Source organism: Nycticebus coucang, chromosome 14 (assembly GCF_027406575.1).
Source record: "Nycticebus coucang isolate mNycCou1 chromosome 14, mNycCou1.pri, whole genome shotgun sequence".
Taxonomy (NCBI): Eukaryota; Metazoa; Chordata; class Mammalia; order Primates; family Lorisidae; genus Nycticebus; species Nycticebus coucang.
Window position 1 is genome coordinate 49,735,555 of NC_069793.1, and position 27,188 is coordinate 49,762,742.

General features: G+C 39.8%; 1 protein-coding gene across 1 annotated transcript in view; it reads right to left on the minus strand.

The window, feature by feature from the left end:
- Positions 1 to 3,082, minus strand: part of PDE3B (phosphodiesterase 3B) — a 182,019-nt gene extending 178,937 nt beyond the window's left edge. The window contains exon 1 of the mRNA XM_053560444.1: positions 1,751 to 3,082. Within this exon, the coding sequence (XP_053416419.1) occupies positions 1,751 to 2,731 (981 nt within the window). The 5' untranslated portion in view covers positions 2,732 to 3,082. The remainder of the gene's footprint in view (positions 1 to 1,750) is intronic.
- Positions 3,083 to 27,188: the final 24,106 nt, after the last annotated feature.

Below are 27,188 nucleotides of genomic sequence, written 5' to 3' on the forward strand. Positions count from 1 at the left end.
GCACCACACTCGGATTAAAAAGACTAGAAATTTTCCACATAGAAGAGTCCAGACAAAATCGACTATATCAAATTAAATTATATTAAATTGTATTTAAATTACAATTAAATATGTTAAACTGTTAAATTATCCTTAAATGTGATGAAATTATGATAAAACACTTTGGGATTTCAGTGTTAAAAAATTCAATTTCTTCCCATATAGTCAAAAGTCAAATGTTATTCCATTCTATGAAAATAGTTGATGCTACTTTGCTCTACACTGAATCCTCTCAAAACAATTTTTCTTCTCATACACATTTTGCTAAGCATTGTCTATTGACACTGGTAGGAAACTGAGAAAACAAGAGGCATAACAAATTTTTTTCAAGTGTTTGGCCAAATAAGTACAGACCATAAAAACAGCCTCTGAAGGCATTTCAAGAAGCAAAATGTTGTGCCATTGAACACTACACATCTATCATAAAACCAGTGTAATAGCATGGAGATTATTTTTAAGAGAACACAAGACAAAAACCAAAGAGAAAAGAATGCATTAAATGCAGTAAGGACAAGAAACTGTGTCTCCAATATACGGGCTCCCAGGGTAAAACACATCACTAATCAAAATCATGTGAAAACCTATGATACACACACCCACTACCCTTAAACAAAACTCTACACTTAGTCTTTTAGTTGTGCAGAACACAGCACTGAGAACTAAAAAATGTATCAAATCCCAACACTGCCACTTACTAGACATGTGAACTTGGTTATCTCCATAAGCCTTCTGATTTACTCATCTCTAAGTAAAGGTTAATGTCACAAACTAAACAAGGTTCTTGTGAGAATCTCAGACAATACATGTAAAGCATTTTGCACTTAGTAAATGCTCAATAAATAGCAGCTATACTTAAGTGCTATTTAAGCTATCCTGGTGATATAGACAGGTAGATTTTCCAACACTTCATAGAGATGCAAGCTCATTTCCTGATAATATCAAGTCCTTTAAAAAACAAAAATATGTAAACATGGAGGGGGAATGTTAATGCTGTTGCTATCTTTCCGGGTTTAAAGGTTAAATTGCCAAAACAGTCTCCTAATTATGCAACAAATACACACAACCAAGAGTTAGTCTATGAAAGACTTTATTAGCCTCTACTGCTGTCTTTTTATCTAAATTAATGTCTCATTTCCAAACCTTATCACTGTTGTTTGAATCATAAGATCTCAAATTCCTTATGTTTAACCTTGAAATAAAAATTACTACAAATTTTTTTAAAAATCTCAAATTCCTCCTCTCAATTATTATCAACAATAACAAAACCCTTCTGATTAAAATTCATATAAAATTCATTATAAAATCTGTACGTTAACTTTGGGCAGACATCATTGTAACAGCAAACAGAAAAATGACACCAAAGAGACATACATCAGACTGTGCCAAAAGTGGGAATAGTCGGTCTATTAAACAACCAACGATTCACCTCACCCTTCTGACAGCTCATCAATAGCATGAACGAAGTCTTTTTAAAATGCCATATGATTAGCTAGCAATTGCATTCTACTCAACGATAAAAGGTTACTTTGCAAAAGCATGCTGTACTTGGGGAACCCTTCCCAGAATAAAGTATGATTTCCTACATCTCCCCACACTTTTCTTTTCCCCATTCTGAAAGTTAACATGCTTTCCAAAACACTGCTTCAACTCTGGAATTGAAGCGATCAAGCCGCCCGCTTGCTGGCCAGACCTTGCTTTCTGGTTAACCTACCTGTTCTCTGGAAATACAAGGCAACGAAGGTCTCCTGAACATTTTGCAACTGCCATGGTAACTGGCTGCAGTTTCGCCCAGCGACACGCAGCTGGACCGCCTCCGGGGTCTGACCACAGGCACTTTTTCTTCCGAGGTACCGGACAACCGAGGTTGATGAGGCGCTTCCCTGATTTGAAAGAAGTGATCCAACCCCAGGGCCAGCAGGCACCCGGCGCCCCCCACCAGGCAGGAGAGCAGCGGCCTGAGGGCGGAAGGCAGCACCCCGAGGCTGGTGGAGGAGACCCACCAGACCACGGCGGCGAACAGCAGCACCAGGATGCTGTGCCGGAGCCTCAGCCGGTGCGCGAGCGTCAGCAAACCCGCACAGCTCAGCACCGCGAGCAACCTGCCCGCCGCCCCCGGGGGCGTGTGCGGGGCCGCGTCCGGGGGCCCCGCGGCCCCGTCCCCGCCAGGCCAAGACCAACACTGCCACACCAAGAAGTCCCCCAGGTAACAGCAGGCGGGCAGCGCCAGCAGCCACCAGGAGCCGCCGCCGCTCCGGCCCGGGCCGGGTCCCCGCTTGGTCCGGGTCAGGAAGCAGGTGAGGAAGAAGAAGGCACAGGCGATGCTGAAGAGGGGGCTGAGGCTGTGCGAGCACACGCTCAGCAGCGTCCGCAGCCGGGCGGCCCCGGCAGCCCAGCTCTCGGGCCCCGCGCCGAGCAGCAGGGCGAGGACAAAGGCGGCCAGGGCGCTCAGCGAGAGGCGCGCCCGGCTGAAGGGGGAGCCGCGCCGCGGCTGCTGGGGGGAGGCCGGCGGCGGCCGCAGCTCCACGTTGCAGAAGCGGCAGAGGTGGAAGAAGAAGCCGCGCGGAGGGTCCTGCCGCAAGGGGCTCACGCAGCTCTTCACGTAGCCGTTCCGCAGACTCTCGGGGGGCGAGCCGGCCCCGTCCGGCGGCGGCGGGTACCGCATGGCTTTGGCGTCTCGCTCGTCCCTCCTCATGGCCGGGGCCGGGGGTGGCCGCGGGGCTCAGCGCTCGCGGCTCGTAGCGCAGCGGCTGCTCGCGCTCCCGGACCCCCGCCCCCACGTTCGGGGCGCCCCCGGGCTGGCAGCGCGTCAGGGCTGCGCCCGCCGCCACGGGCCGGGGTCCCCGCCGCGCGGGCTGAGGAGCGGCGGAGTCCGCGACATGCTGGCTGAGGAGAGCGGCGGAAGGGGCTTCTCTCCGGGACCGCCTCGGCTGCCTCGTCCTTTTCCCTCGGACTCCTTTGGAACTGGAGACTCGGTGTCGCCTCCCAGCTCGCGCTGGCAGCAACAGTTACCTCACGGCCCCAGCCTGGTCCGTTGGGCGCGCAAGCGGCGGGCGGGCGCTCCTCCCCCGCGGCTGCCCCAGCCGGGCGCGCGCTCCGCCCGCCGCCGCGCGCGCCGGTGCCCTGTCCCCCAGCCACCCGCGCCGCCGCCGCCGCCGCCGGTCCGGAACGCGAGCCCCTGAGCTGGCCCAGGAGGAGGAGATCGCGGCTGCGGGAGTCAGGAGACCGACCGGCCTGGGAGAGACAGGCGAGGTCATCTTCAGATGGAAGGGACAAGCCCGTTACCCTAGGTCCCCAAGCGCGCAGGTTCCCTTGAAGGGTAAGTTACACATCCAGCCAGAATCCCATAGAGCACTTACTGGTGCCTTGCGGGGAAAGGGTGTTTGTAGTCCCTGGGGAGAGTGCTTAGCAAGGGTCCGAAAGGGGGAGGGGCTTAAAGCTGAGCCTCGTTCAGGATGGGTCCTCGGTATGACCTGGTGAGGACCAGCCTCCACTAGGGCCATGGGGAAAACCCTAATCCTTGTGCCCGGGTCTAGCCTCCAAAGCGACTTGGATTCTTGGGCCAGGTAGCAGGCCCAGGATCTTGCAGTGGCTCTTAGTGAGAGGCGTGCACGTGGGATGCACCCTGGGAGCGTCGAGGTCTTGCTCAAGAGCCATCTTCACAGGCGAGGGACCAACGTCCCATTTCCACTTTGCACCCTTCCCAGACATACCGCTGGGTCACATCTTGTATTCCCCACTCCAACACAGCCGAAATTTGCTGTCATTGATGCTCTTTCCACATTGAAGGCTTTTTCATTGCGGAGGGGTAGGAGGGACACGGGAGCCCTGCTAGTCTTCTCTAAGACTGCCCTCCAGTTTAAATCTGTTGGCCTTGAAAGAATCCAAATGAGATGCTGTCTGTGAAGTACTGGTGAAACTAGCAACATTAGGAAACACGACTGGAAAGTGAGAAGAAAAGAACTTTGCTATAGCAAAGGGACTGCTTTGGAATCTAACCAATCATAACTACCTTAGAGAGTGAACTGTTTCCCTCCACCGAAACTCTCCCTGCAGCCTCGTGACAGGCCTGCATTTCTCAGAGAGCTAATTCCACATTTTTCCAGGGAAATGAGAAACCTTACTGTGTGGTAAATCCCACAAACAAGCCCATTTTTCACCAATTAATCTGTGCCTACAGCCATGACCTAAAACAGACAATTTTCGTATATGATCATAGTTCTCATGCATGGCAGAAATCACTGAGAAATTAGCACAATAATTTGACTAAGAGGAAAAAGCTCAGAATTCCCTTTTCTTTTCTGTATAGTGGATAAAAGAAGAAATGTTTAATTAAGTTTTCTAATTAATTATACAAATGCTTTCCTAAAAGATAAACATCTTATCAGGTCTTTTTTCCACTATGACAATTGAGGGGGGGGAAATGCTCATTTTAGCAAAATTCAGCAAATGCAGTTTTAAAATGATATGCATAGAATTTATTCCCACCAGTTAAAGATTAAAATAGGAATCTTGATACATTTTGAGCGTGCACAAAGAGCATGACAAAACTAGCACAAGTATTACTGAAATAGCCATTATAAATTTTAAGGGAAATAATAAATTAATTTTAAAATTAGAACAAATTCAGATTAAAGGGGTGTGTGTATGTTAATCCAAGGTTTCCATCTGAGGCAGGTTAGGCATATTAATGGAAAATGGCAAACCAGAGATCCTTTTCATGAGTTTTAGTCTGGGCCTACACATTCATGCCCTGGCATTATTAAGCAAGTTGTGTAACTTTTACAGGACTCATCCTTCTCCAGTGTAAAATGAAGCAATTTAATTTAGATTACCTTTGAAATCCCTTCTGGTCTTAAAAAGCTATGATTTCTGTATGCCAAAAATTTATAAGTATCCTTAGGATTCACGATTTGTATTACCAAAAGCAATCTTATGAATTATTTGTACCACCAAACTTTCAGTGGTGACAAGTGAAAATAAAGGAATTTGTATCAAAAGCTGTTTTCTGGAAAATAAAATTCAAAGCCCTCTTCATTAAATTGTCTTATAATTTTCTTTAGCCTTCTTTCAACTGTTTTTCAAGTTTTCATGAGACTAAAAGCCTAACTCTTCCAATAATCCATAGCTGGAGTGCATCCCTCTGAAAGCCAGCCCAGCATCTGAGAGGATTCTAAAATAAAATGTTAGGACGTGACCAAACACCATCAGAGGTTTACTTAACTAAAATTATGCACAAAAAGAATGAGGTAGCTGTGTTTATAGCAACTCCCTTTTCTGTTTACAGATTAGTACTAGGCCACATTTCTTAGAGGTCAAATTATTTAATTGTTCTGACAAACTTAACCAATAGAATGACTTAGCTCTTGTCTTCAGGTTCAAGGATTTATGACCATTATCCATCATGAGAAAAAGACCTAAGGTCACGGTATACTTTTGACCTTTCTCAGAATTCTACCTCAGCCTCATTTTATCTGACTTTTTCTTCCCTCAAATCTTGACCATGATCGCTCCATTTTCCTAGTTTTATGATCTATAACATGGAATCCTTACTAGCGCTTACTACCCAGCTCCCAGGTCATTCTGGAACAGTCCAATCCCTTGTGTATTCCTCTTTCCTAATTTGAGAAATTTGTCTGACAGGTTTTAAATATCAAAGAGACTTTCAGGAGTAGGTATTAAACTAACCAGTATCATTGAAATTCCAAATTTTTAAAACTTGAGTCATCCCATAAGATGCATGAAAAACCTTACATGGTTTTTGAAAGAATGAAAGAATTAGCACTTATATTTAAAAATAAAAACAGACTAGTTTTTCTCTTGTATAGAAAGTATTACTCTGTTTTCAGTGTGCAATGACAACATTGTTGCCCAATTGTGTTTTCCTCCCAGCTAATACTCATCTCAGATTTTGAGCTTCATTTTGATTCATTCTTTTAGTTCATCTCAACAAGTATTTGTAATTTGTATTTACTCCAGCTTTATCTGGGAGATAAGCATATGCACATGGACTATTAAATATCATAAGAGAATGAATATACGATTTTTAAAAACTGTTGAGAACAGAGTGTTGGGACTATGTAAGAAAAGGGGAATCATTTTCTTTCAGAGTCTCCTTGCTGTGTGGTTGTTTCTGCTTGTTCTCACAATTGGTTTCTCCTTCACTACCAATTCTGGTTCCCTCCCTTACTTTTTTCTTTCTCTCTCCAGTGTTTGTACAGATAACCATTTTCTGATCTCTCACCCTTCTCCCCTGCCCCCACCTATCATCTCTGTATTTAATTCCCTCCCTTGTTTTTCTTCTTCAGTTCTCCTATGTACAAACTCCCTCCATCAACATTTAATCTCTCTCCCTTAATAAATGCATTCATTCATTCAGGATTTATTATGTGCCTGGCATTGGGCTGGACACTGTGCTAGATGATAAAGATATGATAATGAAGGCGTGGTTTCATAGTCTAATAGAAACTAGAAAAGTAAAAAGGCTTTTAGAGCCCAGTATACAGGAGCTGAGATAGAGGTAGAGTCTGGGTGTATTCTGGGAGCTCAGGGGAGGGACACCTAACCCAGACCACAGTGGGAGTATTGCTTTGGAGGAGGCAGAGAAAGTGATTCTGGGCTCCGTACTGAAATGTGAATAGACGTTAACTAACGTTTAAAGAAAAGAAAATGTGGGCAAAGGAAATCATCAAGTGCATAAATCTAGAGAAATGTGACCATTGTGCATTTGGATAACTCCAGGATCCTATGGCTAGAGTGCAAGATATGATGGCAAAGAACAAAGTATAAGATGTATAAAGCTTTATGCTCTGTTTATCACATTTGTTCGTTTACATGGCTATGTCTACAATATACTCTTCAAATACGAGAATTCTGCCTTCACATTAGCTCAACTTCTATGCCTAGCACAATGCTCAACTTTTACACCTAGCAAGTTCTCAATTTTCTAAGTGTTTTTGTATTTCTCAAAGCAATTTTAATAAATCAGATTTGAGTTTTATGCCCTTTGATTATTTTTTGGTTTATTAGTTAATGAATTTTAATGGAAAACCTCTTAAAATATGATTTAATAGAAAAAAGTTCTATATTGTTATTGAAAAATATTTTTTTAACATTCATTTGCACCAAATCAGTAAAAGAAACCTTTGTCTTAGATTTATAAAAAACATTGTACATATGTTTATGTTCGATTTAATTTTCAACATAAAATAAATGTTTAAAAGACTTATGAGTGATTTTTTATTTACCATCCGGTGATGGTACCGGATTTTGTTTGCTATGAAACCTTATATTCTAGTACTTTAAGATTTTTCCTTTTCCTGTCTCTAGTTTTCACAGCAACAATTACATTTATGACACAGACTCACTGTTATACTTTTATAACATAACAACTGGTAAAAGTATTAAATCTATAACTATTAACCTGAAATTTCCTAAATTTTTTGTTTAAACCTAAAACCTGAACCTTGAACAATAAACAGCAATGCAGACTCTTTCCAAGTTTTCCTGTTCCCTCCTTAGACTAGCAGCAGTTTCTTCAGCTCTGGCTATCCCAGCAGATCTCAAGGATCACAGCCACGACGGTGGCAGCCTACCGTTGACACTGAACTTGTGGTTAATTGTGGAGTTCTGCCACAAAACCACCTCACTACCACAAGCTGGACACTTGCCCAGGAGAGTGACAAACTGCCAGGCCAAGCAATCTACGGAGGCAGCAAGAGCAAACTGCCTTTTACCCCAAACAGCAGTCATTTCTGAATTCAAAGAGGAGCCAGCAGCGGGGCACACCAAAGAAAAATTTAGAAGTATGCTTTCTCTACTAAACCTTCCTAAAACACGTTCATGCCATTTTACAAGAGAAATTCAAAAGGGTTCAGACATTTCATTAGCATCATCAATAAATGTGAGACTATTCTTTTCATTGATGATTTTTTAAATAGGCATAGGACTGGCAATAAAATTATAGTTACAGTGTTTAGACATTTATATTCCACATTTAGTAACTTTCATCTGAACACAATAACTAAGAAAATGCCATGAAAGGCTATGTTAACCAGTTCGATGAAACTATTTCAAATTGTATATGAAACCAGCACATTGTACCCCATGATTGCATTAATGTACACAGCTATGATTAAACAAAAAAATAAATAAATAATAAAAAAATTATAGTTATATTACTGTTAACTACTAAGTGAATCACATACTATGTGATCTTTGCAAATAGGAGCAAATACTGTGTCTTTGTATGTCTTACTAAGCTACACGTGGCAGCACAGAAGCTCTGAAAACTTTGTCTAAAAGGCAAGGCAGCATGATGTGAAGGAAGGAAACTTTAGTGTCATTCTTACCTGGTTACCACTTTGAAGCTACATGACCTTGGAGGTTACTCACTTTTTCATGTTACCTGCAGCATCTATGAAATGGGAATGTACACCTCTTAGGATTATTATTGTGGATTAAATTGCATGTGTAAGGTAACTAACGTTGAGTAAATGCTTAGTAAATGTAAATTAGTTAACTTTTCTTACATCCGCCCTATTCCTTACCATCTCACATCCCTTTAGGATTTTACTAATTCTGAGTTTTTTCAAGAAGATCTTCAGATTATATAAACTGTTTGATTCTTTTTCAAGGCTGGATTTTATTGTTATTTCATCTAAGTCTTTGCCTTACTAACTAAGCAATCCAATAGGTAAATTGTCAGCTCTCTTTCATTACAAAGCAAATGCTACAGGAGTTTTAATCTTCTAATTACTATAAATGAAAAAATTTAATATATTCATTTTTAAGGAATAACTATATATTATAATCATAATTTTGTGGGCCTACACTTCTTCGATATCAATCTGCAGATTTGGGGCCTATATGTGGTAAAATTGAGAAATAGAAAAAAAATCAAAACTTAATCAATTTCATCCATAACAGCATTAAACATAGTAAAGACCAGAAAACATATTTGCAAATGTTTATTCATTTATGCAGCTTGTACCAGGTACTACCTAGATACCAAAAGTACAAATATGAATATGATATAGTCCCTGCCCTCAGTTTGGTAGGAGATAAAATCAGTAAACAAGTGCAGCACAGTGTGAAATGCTCTCATAGAGTTTATACAAAAGACAATGGTAGGACAGGTGAAGAGATGCTAGCCTATATATTAAGGAATAATTGAAACCATTTAGGTGGACAAAAGGAAAATGGAACATCCAGAAAGAAAGAAGTATGTACAAAGTCATGGAAGCATGCAGCATCATCAGCATTTCTGAAACTATAAACACATTGATACGATTCAAGGCTGAGGGAGGATGGGCATGGAAAATGAGGCTGGATAGATGGGTAGAAGCCAAATCATCAGAAGCCCTATATGCCACTCTGAGAAGCCTGGATTTTATTCTGTGGGTGATAAGGAAGTGTTAAAGATTTTAATAAAGATAAGAGGCATGATCAACTCTAATTGTATTTAACTGCAGTTTAATTGCTTTTAAAAACTCAATGCTGGTACTGCATGAAGGACAGTTTGAAATAACGTGAGCCCAAAGCCATGAAAATCATTTAAGAACCCATTATAATAGGCCAAATGAAAGATAAAATTATGTAAGATACGGCAGTAAATTTAGAAAGAAAGAATTGAATTAATAGCAGCTATAGAGTCTTCTCATCAATTCCACAGATTGGAATGGGAGAAAAATAGGCTGTGAAAAAGGGTCTAGTTGAGGTGACTTCAGTACCTTGAAACCATTGACCAGGATAATAAGAGAAATAATTGAAATATGGGTTTCATGTTGAACAGGTTGAATTCAAGTAGAGATGTTTTGTGGTCGTTAGATGTGTGAATCTGAAGCTCGAGAGAACAATCTAGGCTACAGATTATAAAAAACATTAACATTTTAGTTTGGAAGTCTGTAGTGTATAGATAAGAGTGGAACCCTGGGGGGGAAAAGAAGATAGTCCCTAGAAAAATACATAGTGTGAGAAGAAAAATAGCTCAATTTTTGAACTCTAAGGAATAACAAAATGTAAAGGACAAGGAGAAAATTCATTGTTCAAAAGGATGACTGAAAAGGAAGTAGCAAAGCTAGAAAGAGACCAGGCAGAAGTGGTGTCACAAACCAAAATGAGGAAGTTTCAAGAAGGACAAACAATAAAAAATACCAAGTTTCAGAAAAATGAGGACAGGAAAGTATCCATAGGCCATCATTGTCAACCCTATGGAAACAGTGCCATAGTTGAGGCAAAAGCCAGAGTGCAGTGGATTGAGGGATAAATTAATACTTGTGTCAACTTTAAGAAAAGATTTCATTTTTAAAAGTTTAACCAGGAAAAAGCTTTATATTTAGTTTCAACATTATTTTTGTTAGTTTTAGCTTAAAATAAAACAAAAAAGAGCTTGCTGATAAAATAATAAAGTCCACATGCACCCATTTTTCTCCTGTATTTAAAAATAAATTTAAAATAGCAGATTTTTACTTAATAGCATACTAACTACAGTCTTCCCAAATTTTTATATATAGATATTATTTTTAAAAAGCACTTATTGTCTATTCATGCTGGTATTCTAAAAATAAAGCAATACGAAATATGACAGTGAAGTTATAGAGTCTACATAATACAGAAACAAATAGAAATGTCCAATATAGCTCTAAGAGATTTTTTGAAAAACTTGAACAGTTATTTTATTACCGAGCCTCAGTGAGTAGTGCAATCTCAGTCTGATTCTTTTTTCTTGTACCCCTTGGATGTTGATGAGAAATCTCCATTTTTGAAAACACTCAGATGGTAAGATCATTTAAGTGGTCTTATTCAATATTCTTTATTTAAAATCAATGTATTTTTACCAGCTCTGGAAATAGGAAACAAACAACTAGATCAACTAATGAAAAAATATATAGATTTATACATTTATAGAATATTTTTAAATGTCTGGCCAGATAAAATTCAGACAAAAAAAGAGTATTTTATGTCCTTTTCCTGCTAAATAACCAGGATTAACTGCAGTGCTCCAGTTTTTAACCTAACATCAATCTTCGCTAGAATTATGCTTGGACTGTTCCCAGTGACAACTCTCTAGCATGGTTTGGTGCTTTGGTAACTATGTTAAATGTAAGTGCAAACTGTAAAAAATAACAAGAACCCTTATATAAATTCAAGGTTTAATACTGTTTTTTTGGAATGTGTAATCATGTTTGAAGGGACTAACATCCACTCTAATATGAGCAAGACTTTAAACAAATCCAAACTATAGCTCTTTAATCAGTAAACCTCATGTTTATAACTGATTTTATTCCTTAGTGACTCCTTTTTACAGGTGAAAACGTTTACATCAGATTTCTCTCATTATAATCTCTCAAATGTTGTCCAGACCAGCAACCCACTCTCTTTAAACAAATACCAGCCAACCAGGAAACCATGAGGTTTTATTGTGCTATAAAATAGACCAGAAATTTCTAAACCTTCATAGGAATGAACTTGACTAAATCTTTACTAAAAATAGTTTCAAAATAAACTATGGACCCCAAGTTTCTCTAACAATCAAAATTCCTTCATCCTTCATCAGTCTCTCTCTCAAGCTCTTTATTCTTCCAGAGTCACATCACAGGCAGTTTCTCTGGGCACATATTCATAATAAGAAGTAGTTTCCAATTCTATTCTCTTACTGGTATGTAAGATTAGAAGAAAATGTTAGCTTTATTCCCTGCATACATACATGTTTGTCAAAATTTTGTTTCCAATTTTTTATATACTGCTAGCCTGTAAATCATGAGCTGGTGTATATATCATGGGCATACAAAGCCTGAATTTTGCAATCAATTAAGAGGCATCTTTACCTTGAAAAAATATGTCCCCTTTGATTCTATTCAGCAAATATTTATTAATTTAAGCCCTGTTCTAGGTACCCTCAAAGAGTGTGTGTTGCATGCATGTTCGTGTTGCACATGGGTGTACATATGTTGGAATGGGGACAGCTGTAAATTGTCAGTGGGGAACAAGACATAACATGACATAAACAAACTTAAAAATAAAGACCATATCATTCTTTCAATTGATGCAGAAAAAGCTTTTGATAATATCCAGCATCACTTCATGATCAGAGCACTTAAGAAAATTGGTATAGAAGGGACATTTCTTAAACTAATAGAGGCCATCTACAGCAAACCCACAGCCAATATCGTATTGAATGGAGTTAAATTGAAATCATTTCCACTTAGATCAGGAACCAGACAAGGTTGCCCATTGTCTCCATTGCTCTTTAACATGGTAATGGAACTTTTAGCCATTGCAATTAGGGAAGAAAAGGTGATCAAGGGTATCCACATAGGGTCAGAAGAGATCAAACTTTCACTCTTCGCAGATGATATGATCGTGTATCTGGAAAACACTAGGGATTCTACTACAAAACTTTTAGAAGTGATCAAGGAATATAGCAATGTCTCAGGCTACAAAATCAACACCCATAAATCTGTAGCCGTTATATATACCAACAATAACCAAGCCGAAAAAACAGTCAAGGACTCTATTCCTTTCACAGTAGTGCCAAAGAAGATGAAATATTTGGGAGTATACCTAACAAAGGACGTGAAAGATCTCTACAAAGAGAACTATGTAACTCTAAGAAAAGACATAGCCGAAGACGTTAACAGATGGAAAAACATACCATGCTCATGGCTGGGAAGAATCAACATTGTTAAAATGTCCATACTGCCCAAAGCAATATATAATTTTAATTCAATTCCTATTAAAGCTCCATGGTCATACTTTAAAGATCTTGAAAAAATAATACTTCGTTTTATAAGGAATCAGAAAAAACCTCGAATACCCAAAACAATACTGAGCAATAAAAACAAAGCAGGAGGAATCACGCTACCAGACCTGAGACTATACTATAAATCCATAGTGATCAAAACAGCATTAAAACGGTACTGGCACAAAAGCAGAGAAGTAGATGTCTGGAACAGAATAGAGAACCAAGAGATAGATCCAGCTACTTACCGTTATTTGATCTTTGACAAGCCAAGTAAAAACATTCAGTGGGGAAAAGATTCCCTATTTAACAAATGGTGCTGGGTAAACTGGCTGGCAACCTGTAGAAGATTGAAACTGGACCCACACCTTTCACCATTAACTAAGATAGACTCTCACTGGATAAAAGATTTAAACTTAAGACATGAAACTATAAAAATACTTGAAGAAAGTGCAGGGAAAACTCTTGAAGGAATCGGCCTGGGTGAATATTTTATGAGGTGGACTCCCCAGGCAATTGAAGCAATATCAAAAATACACTACTGGGACCTGATCAAACTAAAAATCTTCTGCACTGCCAAGAAAATAGTGACTAAAGCAAGCAGACAGCCCTCAGAATGGGAGAAAATATTTGCAGGTTATACCTCCGATACAGGTCTAATAACCAGAATCCACAGAGAACTCAAACGTATTAACAAGAAAAGAACACGTGACCCCATCTCAGGGTGGGCAAGGGACTTGAAGAGAAACTTCTCTAAAGAAGACAGACGCGAGATCTACAAACACATGAAAAAAAGCTCATCATCCTTAATCATCAGAGAAATGCAAATCAAAACTACTCTGAGATATCACCTAACCCCAGTAAGAGTAGCCCACATAACAAAATCCCAAAACCAGAAATGTTGGCGTGGATGTGGAGGAAAGGGCACACTTCTACACTGCTGGTGGGAATGCCCACTAATACGTTCCATCTGGAAGAATGTTTGGAGGATACTTAGAGACCTAAAAATAGACCTGCCATTAGATCCTATAATTCCTTTACTAGGTTTATACCCAGAAGACCAAAAGTCACAATATAACTAAGACATCTGTACCAGAATGTTTATTGCAGCCCAATTCATAATTGCTAAGTCATGGAAGAAGCCCAAGTGCCCATCGACCCAGGAATGGACTAGCAAATTGTAGTACATGTATACCACGGAATACTATGCAGCCTTAAAGAAAGATGGAGACTTTACCTCTTTCATGTTTACATGGATGGAGCTGGAACATATTCTTCTTAGCAAAGTATCTCAGGAATGGAAGAAAAAGTATCCAATGTACTCAGCCCTACTATGAAGCTAAATTATAGCTTTCACATGAAGACTACAACCCAACTATAGCACAAGACTATGGGGAAAGGGCCAAGGAAGGGGAAAGGAGTGGGGAGGTTAGGGTGGAGGGAGATTAATGGGTGGGGCCACATTTATGGTGCATCTTAGAATGGGTACAGGCGATTGCACTAATGTACACAGCTATGTTTTAACAATAAAAAAAATAAAAATACACTCCCGCATCACCGAGGCCTGCCCAGTGGACCCGGCACCATGCAGAGGGTAAGACATGCTAAAGAGTACTGCATTACGGAGGCGGAGCAAGTTGGCAGCCAAGTAACAGCTTCCTTGCATCTGGGCACTGTGAGTCTGGGGAGATAGGACTCCAGGCATGTCTGGCTGGTGGGATCTGCCTATCATCACCCCTGAGAGGATACAGGGAGTCAGCGAGAGACTTCTGGACCCCAAGAGGAGGACTAAAACAGCGGAAAACGGGCAAGTGGTCGCGTGTCTTAAATCCGTCTAAACCCGCCCGCAACTGTAAGTTCAGTAGCAGCGAGACTACAAACCAGAAAGGCCTTACCTGTGAACTGTTTTGGTGTCTTTGGACTTGGCACTCAGCTGAACTGCCTTGGGGAGAGCCTAAGCGGGAGTGCGGAGAACTTTGGCCTTTGTCTAGGGCCCCGATCTGAGCCGCTGAGCCAGATGGAGATAATAGTGTTTGGCTCTGGGTCACAGGAAGCCATTGTGAGTGATCTGCCCGGGCAAGCTCCGCCCTCAGGGTGGCTGAGCTGGAATTGGGTGGGAGATGGTAACCCAGCGACCAAGTAGCCTAAGGGCGGGGTCTGAGCCGTCTTGCAGCCCTAACCCTCGGGGGCAGAGGGAGACCAGTGTTGGCACACAGGGTAAGTGGATAGCCACTTCAGCAGTGATTCCAGCGACAAGCACTTCCCTGGGAAAGCTTCTGCTCAGCAAGTGAACAAGTTCAAAGTGCCTTTTAAGTGGGCTGAAGAGAGATTTAGGGTGTCTACCTGCTGGGGTTTGAGAAACTAGCAGCCTCCAGTCGTATCAGAACTGTGATTAACATCTCATACCCCAGAAGACCACGTGTTCCCCAGATATTCAATAACAATATACATACTGCTTTGTTTTCGGTTGTGTTTTTTTTGTTTTTTTTTTTTTTGGTTTGGTTGGTTTTTTTGTTTATTTTGATGTTGTGAATTGTTGTTTTGTTTTTTAAGTTCAACCTTTCCCATACAGATCCTTTTTCTTTCTCAATTTTTCTAGTTTAATTACAATTTCCCATTGCTGCCTATTTCAATAATTAGAACTTCATTTTTGTTAGTGTTTCTACCGCTATTATTTGGTTTTTCCAGCCAATTTTATCCCGTAAAGTTTTCTGTTTGCTTGTTTTGGTTTGATTTATACCATTTTTGTCTTTCCTCTCTACTTGGTGGAGGTGGGGTACTGTGTCTGATCAGGTTAGCAAAGAGCTGCTGACCTCAAGGGAACCACCCAACTGGGCACCCCCAGAAGGTGGTTTTTTTTTTAAGGTTGTATCAAAGTACCCTACTGTACACCTATATTGCTCTGTCTCCCTCTTTCTGTGCCTCTCTTCTTTTTGTCAATATTCCTTTTACCCACCCCCTCTCCTTTCTCTATTTTTCTTTTTTTTTTTCTTATCACTAGGTCCTCCTTTCTTTCATCCCTTTTTTGCTCTTCAACCTTCTCACCCTTCTGGTCCTGTAACCCTTAGTCCACAGGCACGAGCACTTAAAGAGCAAGAAGAAGTGAAAGGAAAATTAGGGCAAGGAAACAGATAAAAGAAATCACCCATGAGGAAGAATCAGCAGAAAACTCCAGGCAACATGAAGAACCAGTCCAGAACAACCCCGCCAAGGGACCATGAGGTAGCTACTGCAGAGGATTCCACCTATACAGAAATGTTAGGAATGACAGAAAGGGAATTTAGAATACACATGTTGAAAACAATGAAAGAAATGATGGAAACAATGAAGGAAACTGCTAATAAAGTGGAAAATAACCAAAAGGAAATTCAAAAACAGAATCAAATAAGAGATGAACGATATGAAGAATATAAAAAGGATATAGCAGAGCTGAAGGAAATGAAACAGTCAATCAGGGAACTTAAAGATGCAACAGAAAGTATCAGCAACAGGTTAGACCATGCAGAAGAAAGAATTTCAGAGGTAGAAGACAAAGTTTTTGAGATAACTCAGATAGTAAAAGAGGCAGAAAAGAAGAGAGAGAAAGCAGAACGTTCACTGTCAGAATTATGGGACTCTATGAAGCGTTCCAACATAGGAGTTATAGGAATTCCAGAAGGGGAAGAAGAATGCCCCAGAGGAATGGAAGCCATACTAGAGAATATTATAAAAGAAAATTTCCCAAATATCACCAAAGATTCTGACACACTGCTTTCAGAGGGCTATCGGACCCCAGGTCGCCTCAACTCTAACCGAGCTTCTCCAAGACACATTGTGATGAACCTGTCCAAAGTCAAGACAAAAGAAAAGATTCTGCAAGCTGCCAGGAGTAAGCGCCAGTTGACCTATAGGGGCAAATCCATCAGAGTGATCGCAGACTTCTCTAATGAAACTTTCCAAGCAAGAAGACAATGGTCATCTACCTTTAATCTACTTAAACAGAACAATTTCCAGCCCAGAATTCTGTACCCTGCTAAGCTAAGCTTCAAAATTGATGGAGAAATCAAATCATTTACGGATATACAAACATTGAGGAAATTCGCCACAACAAGACCAGCTCTACAGGAAATACTTCAACCTGTTCTGCACACTGACCACCACAATGGATCAGCAGCAAAGTAAGAACTCAGAAATTAAAGGACAGAACCTAACCTCCACACTGATGCAAAAGATAAAACTAAGCAATGGACTCTCACCAAATAAGACGAATAGAATACTACCACACTTATCAATTATCTCAATAAATGTTAATGGCTTGAATTCCCCACTGAAGAGACATAGATTGGATGACTGGATTAAAAAACACAAGCCATCCATTTGCTGTCTGCAAGAAACACACCTGGCTTCAAAAGACAAATTAAAGCTCCGAGTCAAGGGTTGGAAGACAATTTTTCAGGCAAATGGAATTCAGAAGAAAAGAGGATTTGCAATCTTATTTTCAGATACATGTGGATTTAAAGCAACTAAAGTCAAAAAAGACAAAGATGGTCACTTTATATTGATCAAGGGAAAAATACAACAAGAAGACATTTCAATTCTAAATATCTATGCACCCAATGTAAATGCTCCCAGATTCTTGAAACAGACCTTACTCGGTCTGAGCAATATGATATCTGATAATACCATAATAACAGGGGACCTTAACACTCCTCTTACAGAGCTGGACAGATCCTCTAAACAGAAATTAAACAAGGATATAAGAGACTTAAATGAGACCCTAAAACAACTGTGCTTGATAGACGTATATAGAACACTCCATCCCAAAGATAAAGAATATACATTCTTCTCATCACCCCATGGAACATTCTCCAAAATTGATCATATCCTGGGACACAAAACAAATATCAACAGAATCAAAAGAATTGAAATTTTACCTTGTATCTTCTCAGACCATAAGGCACTAAAGGTGGAACTCAACTCTAACAAAAATGCTCGACCCCACCCAAAGGCATGGAAACTAAACAATCTTCTGTTGAGTAACAGATGGGTGAAGGAAGAAATAAAACAGGAAATCATTAACTTCCTTGAGCATAACAACAATGAAGACACAAGCTACCAAAACCTGTGGGATACTGCAAAAGCAGTTTTGAGAGGAAAATTCATCGCTTTAGATGCCTACATTTGAAAAACAGAAAGAGAGCACATCAACAATCTCACAAGAGATCTTATGGAATTGGAAAAAGCAGAACAATCTAACCCTAAACTCAGTAGAAGAAAAGAAATATCCAAAATCAAATCAGAGATCAATGAAATTGAAAACAAAAGAATCATTCAGAAAATGAATGAAACAAGGAGTTGGTTTTTTGAAAAAATAAATAAAATAGATAAACCATTGGCCAGACTAACGAGGAATAGAAAAGTAAAATCTCTAGTAACCTCAATCAGAAATGATAAGGGGAAATAACAACTGATCCCACAGAGATACAAGAGATCATCTCTGAATACTACCAGAAACTCTAGGCCCAGAAATTTGACAATGTGAAAGAAATGCATCAATATTTGGAATCACACCCTCTCCCTAGACTCAGCCAGGAAGAAATAGAGCTCCTGAACAGACCAATTTCAAGCACTGAGATCAAAGAAACAATAAAAAATCTTCCAGCCAAAAAATGCCCTGGTCCAGATGGCTTCACTCCAGAATTCTATCAAACCTTCAAGGAAGAGCTTATTCCTGTACTGCAGAAATTATTCCAAAGAAATGAGGAAGATGGAATCTTCCCCAACACATTCTATGAAGCAAACATCACCCTGATAACAAAACCAGGAAAAGACCCAAACAAAAAGGAGAATTTCAGACCAATCTCACTCATGAACATAGACGCAAAAATTCTCAACAAAATCCTAGCCAATAGATTACAGCTTATCATCAAAAAAGTTATTCATCATGATCAAGTAGGCTTCATCCCAGGGATGCAAGGTTGGTTTAACATATGCAAGTCTATAAATGTTATCCACCATATTAACAGAGGCAAAAATAAAGATCACATGATCCTCTCAATAGATGCAGAAAAAGCATTTGATAAAATCCAGCATCCTTTTCTAATTAGAACACTGAAGAGTATAGGCATAGGTGGCACATTTCTAAAACTGATTGAAGCTATCTATGACAAACCCACAGCCAATATTTTACTGAATGGAGTAAAACTCAAAGCTTTTCCTCTTAGAACTGGAACCAGACAAGGTTGTCCTCTGTCACCTTTACTATTCAACGTAGTGCTGGAAGTTCTAGCCAATACAATTAGGCAAGACAAGGAAATAAAGGGAATCCAAATGGGAGCAGAGGAGGTCAAACTCTCCCTCTTTGCTGACGACATGATCTTATACTTAGAGAACCCCGAAGACTCAACCACAAGACTCCTAGAAGTCATAAAAAAATACAGTAATGTTTCAGGATATAAAATCAATGTCCAAAAGTCAGTAGCCTTTGTGTACACCAATAACAGTCAAGATGAGAAGCTAATTAAGGACACAACTCCCTTCACCATAGTCTCAAAGAAAATGAAATACCTAGGAGTATACCTAATGAAGGAGGTGAAGGACCTCTATAAAGAAAACTATGAAATCCTCAGAAAGGAAATAGCAGAGGATATTAACAAATGGAAGAACATACCATGCTCATGGATGGGAAGAATCAACGTTGTTAAAATGTCTATACTTCCCAAAGCAATCTACCTATTCAATGCCATTCCTATCAAAATACCAACATCGTACTTTCAAGATTTGGAAAAAATGATTCTGCGTTTTGTATGGAACCGGAAAAAACCCCGTATAGCTAAGGCAGTTCTCTGTAACAAAAATAAATCTGGGGGCATCAGCATACCAGATTTTAGTCTGTACTACAAAGCCATAGTGCTCAAGACAGCATGGTACTGGCACAAAAACAGAGACATAGACACTTGGAATCGAATTGAAAACCAAGAAATGAAACTAACATTTTACAACCACCTAATCTTTGATAAACCAAACAAGAACATACCTTGGGGGAAAGACTCCCTATTCAATAAACGGTGTTGGGAGAACTGGATGTCTACATGTAAAAGACTGAAACTGGACCCACACCTTTCCCCACTCACAAAAATTGATTCAAGATGGATAAAGGACTTAAACTTAAGGCATGAAACAATAAAAATCCTCCAAGAAAGGATAGGAAAAACACTGGAAGATATTGGCCTGGGGAAAGACTTCATGAAGAAGACTGCCATGGCAATTGCAACAACAACAAAAATAAACAAATGGGACTTCATTAAACTGAAAAGCTTCTGTACAGCTAAGGAGACAATAACCAAAGCAAAGAGACAACCTACACAATGGGAAAGGATATTTGCATATTTTCAATCAGACAAAAGCTTGATAACTAGGATCTATAGAGAACTCAAATTAATCCACATGAAAAAAGCCAACAATCCCTTATATCAATGGGTAAGAGTCATGAATAGAACTTTCTCTAAAGACGACAGACGAATGGCTAACAAACACATGAAAAAATGTTCATCATCTCTATATATTAGAGAAATGCAAATCAAAACAACCCTGAGATATCATCTAACCCCAGTGAGAATGGCCCACATCACAAAATCTCAAAACTGCAGATGCTGGCGTAAATGTGGAGAGAAGGGAACACTTTTACACTGCTGGTGGGACTGCAAACTAGTACAACCTTTCTGGAAGGAAGTCTGGAGAAACCTCAAAGCACTCAAGCTAGACCTCCCATTTGACCCTGCAATCCCATTACTGGGCATCTACCCAGAAGGAAAGAAATCCTTTTATCATAAGGACACTTGTACTAGACAGTTTATTGCAGCTCAATTTACAATCGCCAAAATGTGGAAACAGCCTAAATGCCCACCAACCCAGGAATGGATTAACAAGCTGTGGTATATGTATACCATGGAATACTATTCAGCCATTAAAAAAAATGGAGACTTTACATCCTTCGTATTAACCTGGATGGACGTGGAAGACATTATTCTTAGTAAAGCATCACAAGAATGGAGAAGCATTAATCCTATGTACTCAATTTTGATATGAGGACAATTAATGACAGTTATGGTTATGGGGGGGGAACAGAAAGAGGGCAGGAGGGAGGTGGGTGGGGCCTTGGTGTGTGTCACACTTTATGGGGGCAAGACATGATTGCAAGAGGGACTTTACCTAACAATTGCAATCAGTGTAACCTGGCTTATTGTACCCTCAATGAATCCCCAACAATAAAAAAATAAGAATAATAATAATAATAAAATTTTGAGGACCCCTGGTGTAGACCATGGAAGAGGGAATGAATAGCCAAATAAGATATAATAACGAAACTAGCTGACATAAGCCAGTCTTTGTTGTTAGCCACCCTGGAACTGCTAGGATGAGCATATAAACAAAGTGGCCATTGTGGGAGAGACAGGCTATGTATGGCCCCAGTAGTACAGACTTCCCATCACCAAAGCTTACCTTGCTTCTAGTGCTTTTGAGTGTCTAACCTGTCAGCAACAAAGATCAATGCTGATCTATCACTATGTCTTAAAGACACCAGCTGGCTACTTGGTGGTAAGTCAACTAGAGGGCTATTGCTTTGTTTTTACAGGGATATATACCTATTCTGGGAACAGGCTTGACTTTCCTGATTGTTGTGCCTCAGACAGCACCATAATCAGGGGGCTTACATAATAGGATGCCTGATCTATAGGTATGGAGTCTCACACAAGGTAACATCTGAACAGGCAATCCAGTTCACAGTCAAGGGGATGCCGGATAGGACTCAGGAACATGGCCATATTAGTCGTATTGTAAACAACATCATTTAGAAGCAACCAACTTCATGGAACACTATCTAAAGGGATAGCTCAAACATCAGCTCAGAAGCAATAGTCTGAAAGGAAGCAGTGACATCCTTTGCAGAGAAAAGTTCAGGGTTTCCTCCTTCACCTTGTTGTATGGGAACGGTTCTGTCCAACGTCATTTTAGCTATAGGTATGAGCTTCACAGGCGCTGTTGCAACTGTGATGAATAACATAGGGATCTGAGCTAACTCAGAGACATCTACATGGTGCCATGTCCCCAGCGGGAAGAACACAGTTTCCACAATGGGTAGGAATCGGGAATAGCCCTTCTTACTACCACTTCTCATAACTCCCACCGGAGGATCCTTTGCGTCCCATACTTGCAACTCTGGGCTCTGCAGGGTTGAAGGTTCCCCAACAGAGTGCACTTTGGCCAAGGGACAGAGCACGTGTCTCATTGGACCATAAGTTATGGATACTGGCAGGGCACTTTGGGCTCCTTTTGTCCAGAGACCAGCAGGCAAGAAGAGGAGTCACATCTTGGCAGAGGTAATCAACCTAGAACATTGGGAGGAGGTAGTGCTAGTTTTATACAATGGGGATAGAAATATGTATAGAACTCAGACCTACTCAGAAGCTTCCTGGTACTCCCTGGGACCTCTGCAACTGTGACTGGACATGTCCAACAACCCTGACTTGAAAAGGGTATAATTGCCTAATGCTCAGACTCATCAGTACTGAAGGTTTGAGTTACACCATGAGGTAAATTACCAAGACTTGCCAAGGTGACAGTTGAAGGTTTAGGGGAGTTAGCATGGATAACAGAGGACAGAGAGGATAAGTACAGTTGCAATGTTAAGTTCAACTGCAGTAGTGGGGGCTCTGGTTCATTTCACTACTTCCTTCTTCTAAGTTTTCTCTCAGGAGGAGAGGCCCATAGGGACCATGGAGGGTCTGTTCCCTAAATCTATATAGAGAGGCAGAACTGTCCAGAACAAGTGGTAGACTGTGGCGACCATGCAGATGTGTTGCTCAAATCTTCTGCTTTGGGGAACATAATTGACTATGGGATTCTTGCCCTTATACTTATGGATCTCCCCATTGTTGTGCTGAGGCAACACTTCTTCTGGGCTTTTTCTAGTCAGTGGGAGTACAAATGTAGGCTGATTCCTCACGAAATGAGGGACTCCTTTAACAGATGATTTTGGTTTGGCTTGAGGACTCCACATTGGCCTTGTTGAAACTTTCTTAGACCTGTGCCATAGTCCAAGCCTCATTCTACCCAATCCTTCCTTTTCCCTCTTTCCCTAGTGTGAGAATTGCATCACAGTCTGAAGGCTTTTTTCATTTTCTCTAGCTATCTTCCCTTTATTATTCACAGGCATTTCCCCCAATGAATCTCTAGTGCAGTGGTTCTCAACAGAATTAGTGTGTCTAATTCTGTCTTGGTATCTGCTTCTCAGAGGACACAAACTAACACCACACCACCAGGGAAATGACAGTGCCACAGGGGAAATGAGACCTTGGACCTTAGCTAACAAGAAAATGGTGGGGGATGAAGAAGACAGATTTAGATTCTATCTGCCTGTACTGGTTCTCTAGAAATTTCTTTCACAATGTTGACTTTTTTGCAAATTGTTTTTTGGGAATACAAGTTAGAACATTCTTTGTAATTTTTGCTAACAAAGGAAGTACTAGCAAAAGAAAAGAAAATGAAAGTAAAGGAATTACTTCCTCTATCTTTAACTGCTCTTTCACTTTTTTTTTTTTCCTATTTACAGTTTTTATTATTACTTAACTTATAGTCCATTGTATGGTCTGGCAGTCTACAAATTTAAATCACTCAGCATTTGAGAAAAACTATTTCTACTACTCAAAAGTGTGTGTACTGAAGGGCAAAAAACATAATCTTAATTTATATAAATGGGAGGCTTTTGTTACTGCACAGACGTTTGAGAAAAGAATAAGACATTAGGAATCTTCTACAATATTTTGATCTCATGTTTGCTATTTAATGTTTGAGTATATCTCTTAAATTCCTGAAACCATATCTTACTTAATTAGAAAATAGAAAATAGGGTAAAAGCGTTTCCTCCTACAGCTAAAGAAAAGCACATCATCAGATGGGTCTTCTACGTAATATCATGCTTTATGATGCGTGTGTGTGTGCATACGTGTGCATACATGTATGTGATGCAGGAAAAATAAACTTAAGATTTTGGGTCAGGAGACCTGAACTCAGCTCTACAACTTATAAAAACCTGGGTAAATCCTGGTGCTTTATTGAGGTTATCTCATAGGCTGTTGCAAAGTTCAAGGGCAACAAAACATGTGAAAGCCTTTGTAAATTATAAAATACCATGTAGACATGAACTTTTATGATAGTGATGATAATTAGAGATATTCTTTCGGACAGCTTTTGATATATGACAGATGTATATAGCTTAAGAGAAGCAGGAAGTTAATTTAGTTCATTGAATTAATCTAACAGGGCTTATAACAAAATATCACAGATGGGGTGTTTTAAACAACAGAAAGTTATTTATTCACAGTTTGGAGGCTGAAAGTCCAAGATTAAGGTGCTAGCAGGTTTGGTTTCTCTTGAAGCTTCTCTCCTTGTCTTTCAATAGCTGCCTTCTCCCTGTGTCTTCACAAGGCTTTTTCCCTGTTCCTTGGACATCCCTGGTGTCTCTTTTTCTTTTCTCTTTCTTTTATGGAGACAGAATCTTGCTCTGTTGCCTGGGCTGGAGTGCAGTGGTGTCAAATAGCTCACTACAACTTTAAATTCTGGGCTCAAGTAATCCTCCTGCCTTAGCCTCCCAAGTAGCTGGGATACAGGTGTGCTCCACCACACCCTGCTAATTAAAAAAAAATTTTTTTATAGAGACAGGTTCTTGATATGTTGCTCAGGTTGGTCTGGAACTCTTGGCCTCAACCAATCCTCCCACCTAGGCATCCCAATGTGCTAGGATTACAGGTGTGCGCCACCACACTAGGCTCTTCCTCTTCTCATAAAGACACCAATCATATTGAATTAGGGCCCAGCCCATATGACCTCATTTAACCTTAATTTCTTCTTTAAAGGCCTTATTTCCAAATACTGTCACACTGGGATTGGGGGGTAGGGCTTTTACGTATGAAGTTTGAAAGAACATAGTTCAGTTCATGACACTTATCATTAAGTATATTTAACTCCATTCCAGGTCTTAGTCAAAACTTTGCTAGTTTACCTCAGGATAATGTGGTTCTTAGTCCTTCTAAGGGTTACTTAAGATGCTTGGTAGAAATACAGATTGTTCAGTTTCATCTTGCATGGATTCATGGAATCAGAATCTCTGGGGTTAGGATTCAGCAATCTGAATTTTTATCATCTGGGTAAAAGTTATCTGTATGACTCTTATGTATTGAAGTTTAATAATTCTGAAAAAATAGAAAGCACATAGGAGCTCTGTAGTCACATGGCCTGGGTTCGAATCTTAGCTCCAATAATTACTAGATATGTGATCTTGGACAAATTATTTAATCTTTCTTTACCTCAATTGTTCCATATGTAAAATGAGTATTATTATTGCTACTTGCAAATTGTTGTGAGGATTAGAGTTACAGTATTAGAGGACCTGACATACTATAGTTACTTCATATTTTTATTTTTATCATTCTTCAACTTTATGTTCTGATAAAACAATGGTTCCATGAACACTTTCTTCATATCTATGCTTTTGTTCTTTGAAATGCTATCCTTTCTTATTTCTGAATCCTACCTATCCTTTAAGAAAGATTTTTAAATCCCACCTGCATTATGTCACTCTTCCTGACCCCCCATTCTAATATATCTCGTAGGATATTCCGTTTTGTGTTATAGTTATTCATGTTATGTCTTTTTTTATATTATATTTTTATTTATTTTTATTTTTATTTTTTATTATTATTTTTTTTATTGTTGGGGATTCATTGAGGGTACAATAAGCCAGGTTACACTGATTGCAATTGTTAGGTAAAGTCCCTCTTGCAATCATGTCTTGCCCCCATAAAGTGTGACACACACCAAGGCCCCACCCACCTCCCTCCTTCCCTCTTTCTGTTTCCCCCCCCCATAACCATAACTGTCATTAATTGTCCTCATATCAAAATTGAGTACATAGGATTCATGCTTCTCCATTCTTGTGATGCTTTACTAAGAATAATGTCTTCCACGTCCATCCAGGTTAATACAAAGGATGTAAAGTCTCCATTTTTTTTAATGGCTGAATAGTATTCCATGGTATACATATACCACAGCTTGTTAATCCATTCCTGGGTTGGTGGGCATTTAGGCTGTTTCCACATTTTGGCGATTGTAAATTGAGCTGCAATAAACAGTCTAGTACTAGTGTCCTTATGATAAAAGGATTTCTTTCCTTCTGGGTAGATGCCCAGTAATGGGATTGCAGGATCAAATGGGAGGTCTAGCTTGAGTGCTTTGAGGTTTCTCCATACTTCCTTCCAGAAAGGTTGTACTAGTTTGCAGTCCCACCAGCAGTGTAAAAGTGTTCCCTTCTCTCCACATCCACGCCACCATCTGCAGTTTTGAGATTTTGTGATGTGGGCCATTCTCACTGGGGTTAGATGATATCTCAGGGTTGTTTTGATTTGCATTTCTCTAATATATAGAGATGATGAACATTTTTTCATGTGTTTGTTAGCCATTCGTCTGTCGTCTTTAGAGAAAGTTCTATTCATGTCTCTTGCCCATTGATATAAGGGATTGTTGGCTTTTTTCATGTGGATTAATTTGAGTTCTCTATAGATCCTAGTTATCAAGCTTTTGTCTGATTGAAAATATGCAAATATCCTTTCCCATTGTGTAGGTTGTCTCTTTGCTTTGGTTATTGTCTCCTTAGCTGTACAGAAGCTTTTCAGTTTAATGAAGTTCCATTTGTTTATTTTTGTTGTTGTTGCAATTGCCATGGCAGTCTTCTTCATGAAGTCTTTCCCCAGGCCAATATCTTCCAGTGTTTTTCCTATGCTTTCTTGGAGGATTTTTATTGTTTCATGCCTTAAGTTTAAGTCCTTTATCCATCTTGAATCAATTTTTGTGAGTGGGGAAAGGTGTGGGTCCAGTTTCAGTCTTTTACATGTAGACATCCAGTTCTCCCAACACCATTTATTGAATAGGGAGTCTTTCCCCCAAGGTATGTTCTTGTTTGGTTTATCAAAGATTAGGTGGTTGTAAAATGTTAGTTTCATTTCTTGGTTTTCAATTCGATTCCAAGTGTCTATGTCTCTGTTTTTGTGCCAGTACCATGCTGTCTTGAGCACTATGGCTTTGTAGTACAGACTAAAATCTGGTATGCTTATGCCCCCAGCTTTATTTTTGTTACAGAGAACTGCCTTAGCTATATGGGGTTTTGTCCGGTTCCATACAAAACACAGAATCATTTTTTCCAAATCTTGAAAGTACGATGTTGGTATTTTGATAGGAATGGCATTGAATAGGTAGATTGCTTTGGGAAGCATAGACATTTTAACAATGTTGATTCTACCCATCCATGAGCATGGTATGTTCTTCCATTTGTTAATATCCTCTGCTATTTCCTTTCTGAGGATTTCATAGTTTTCTT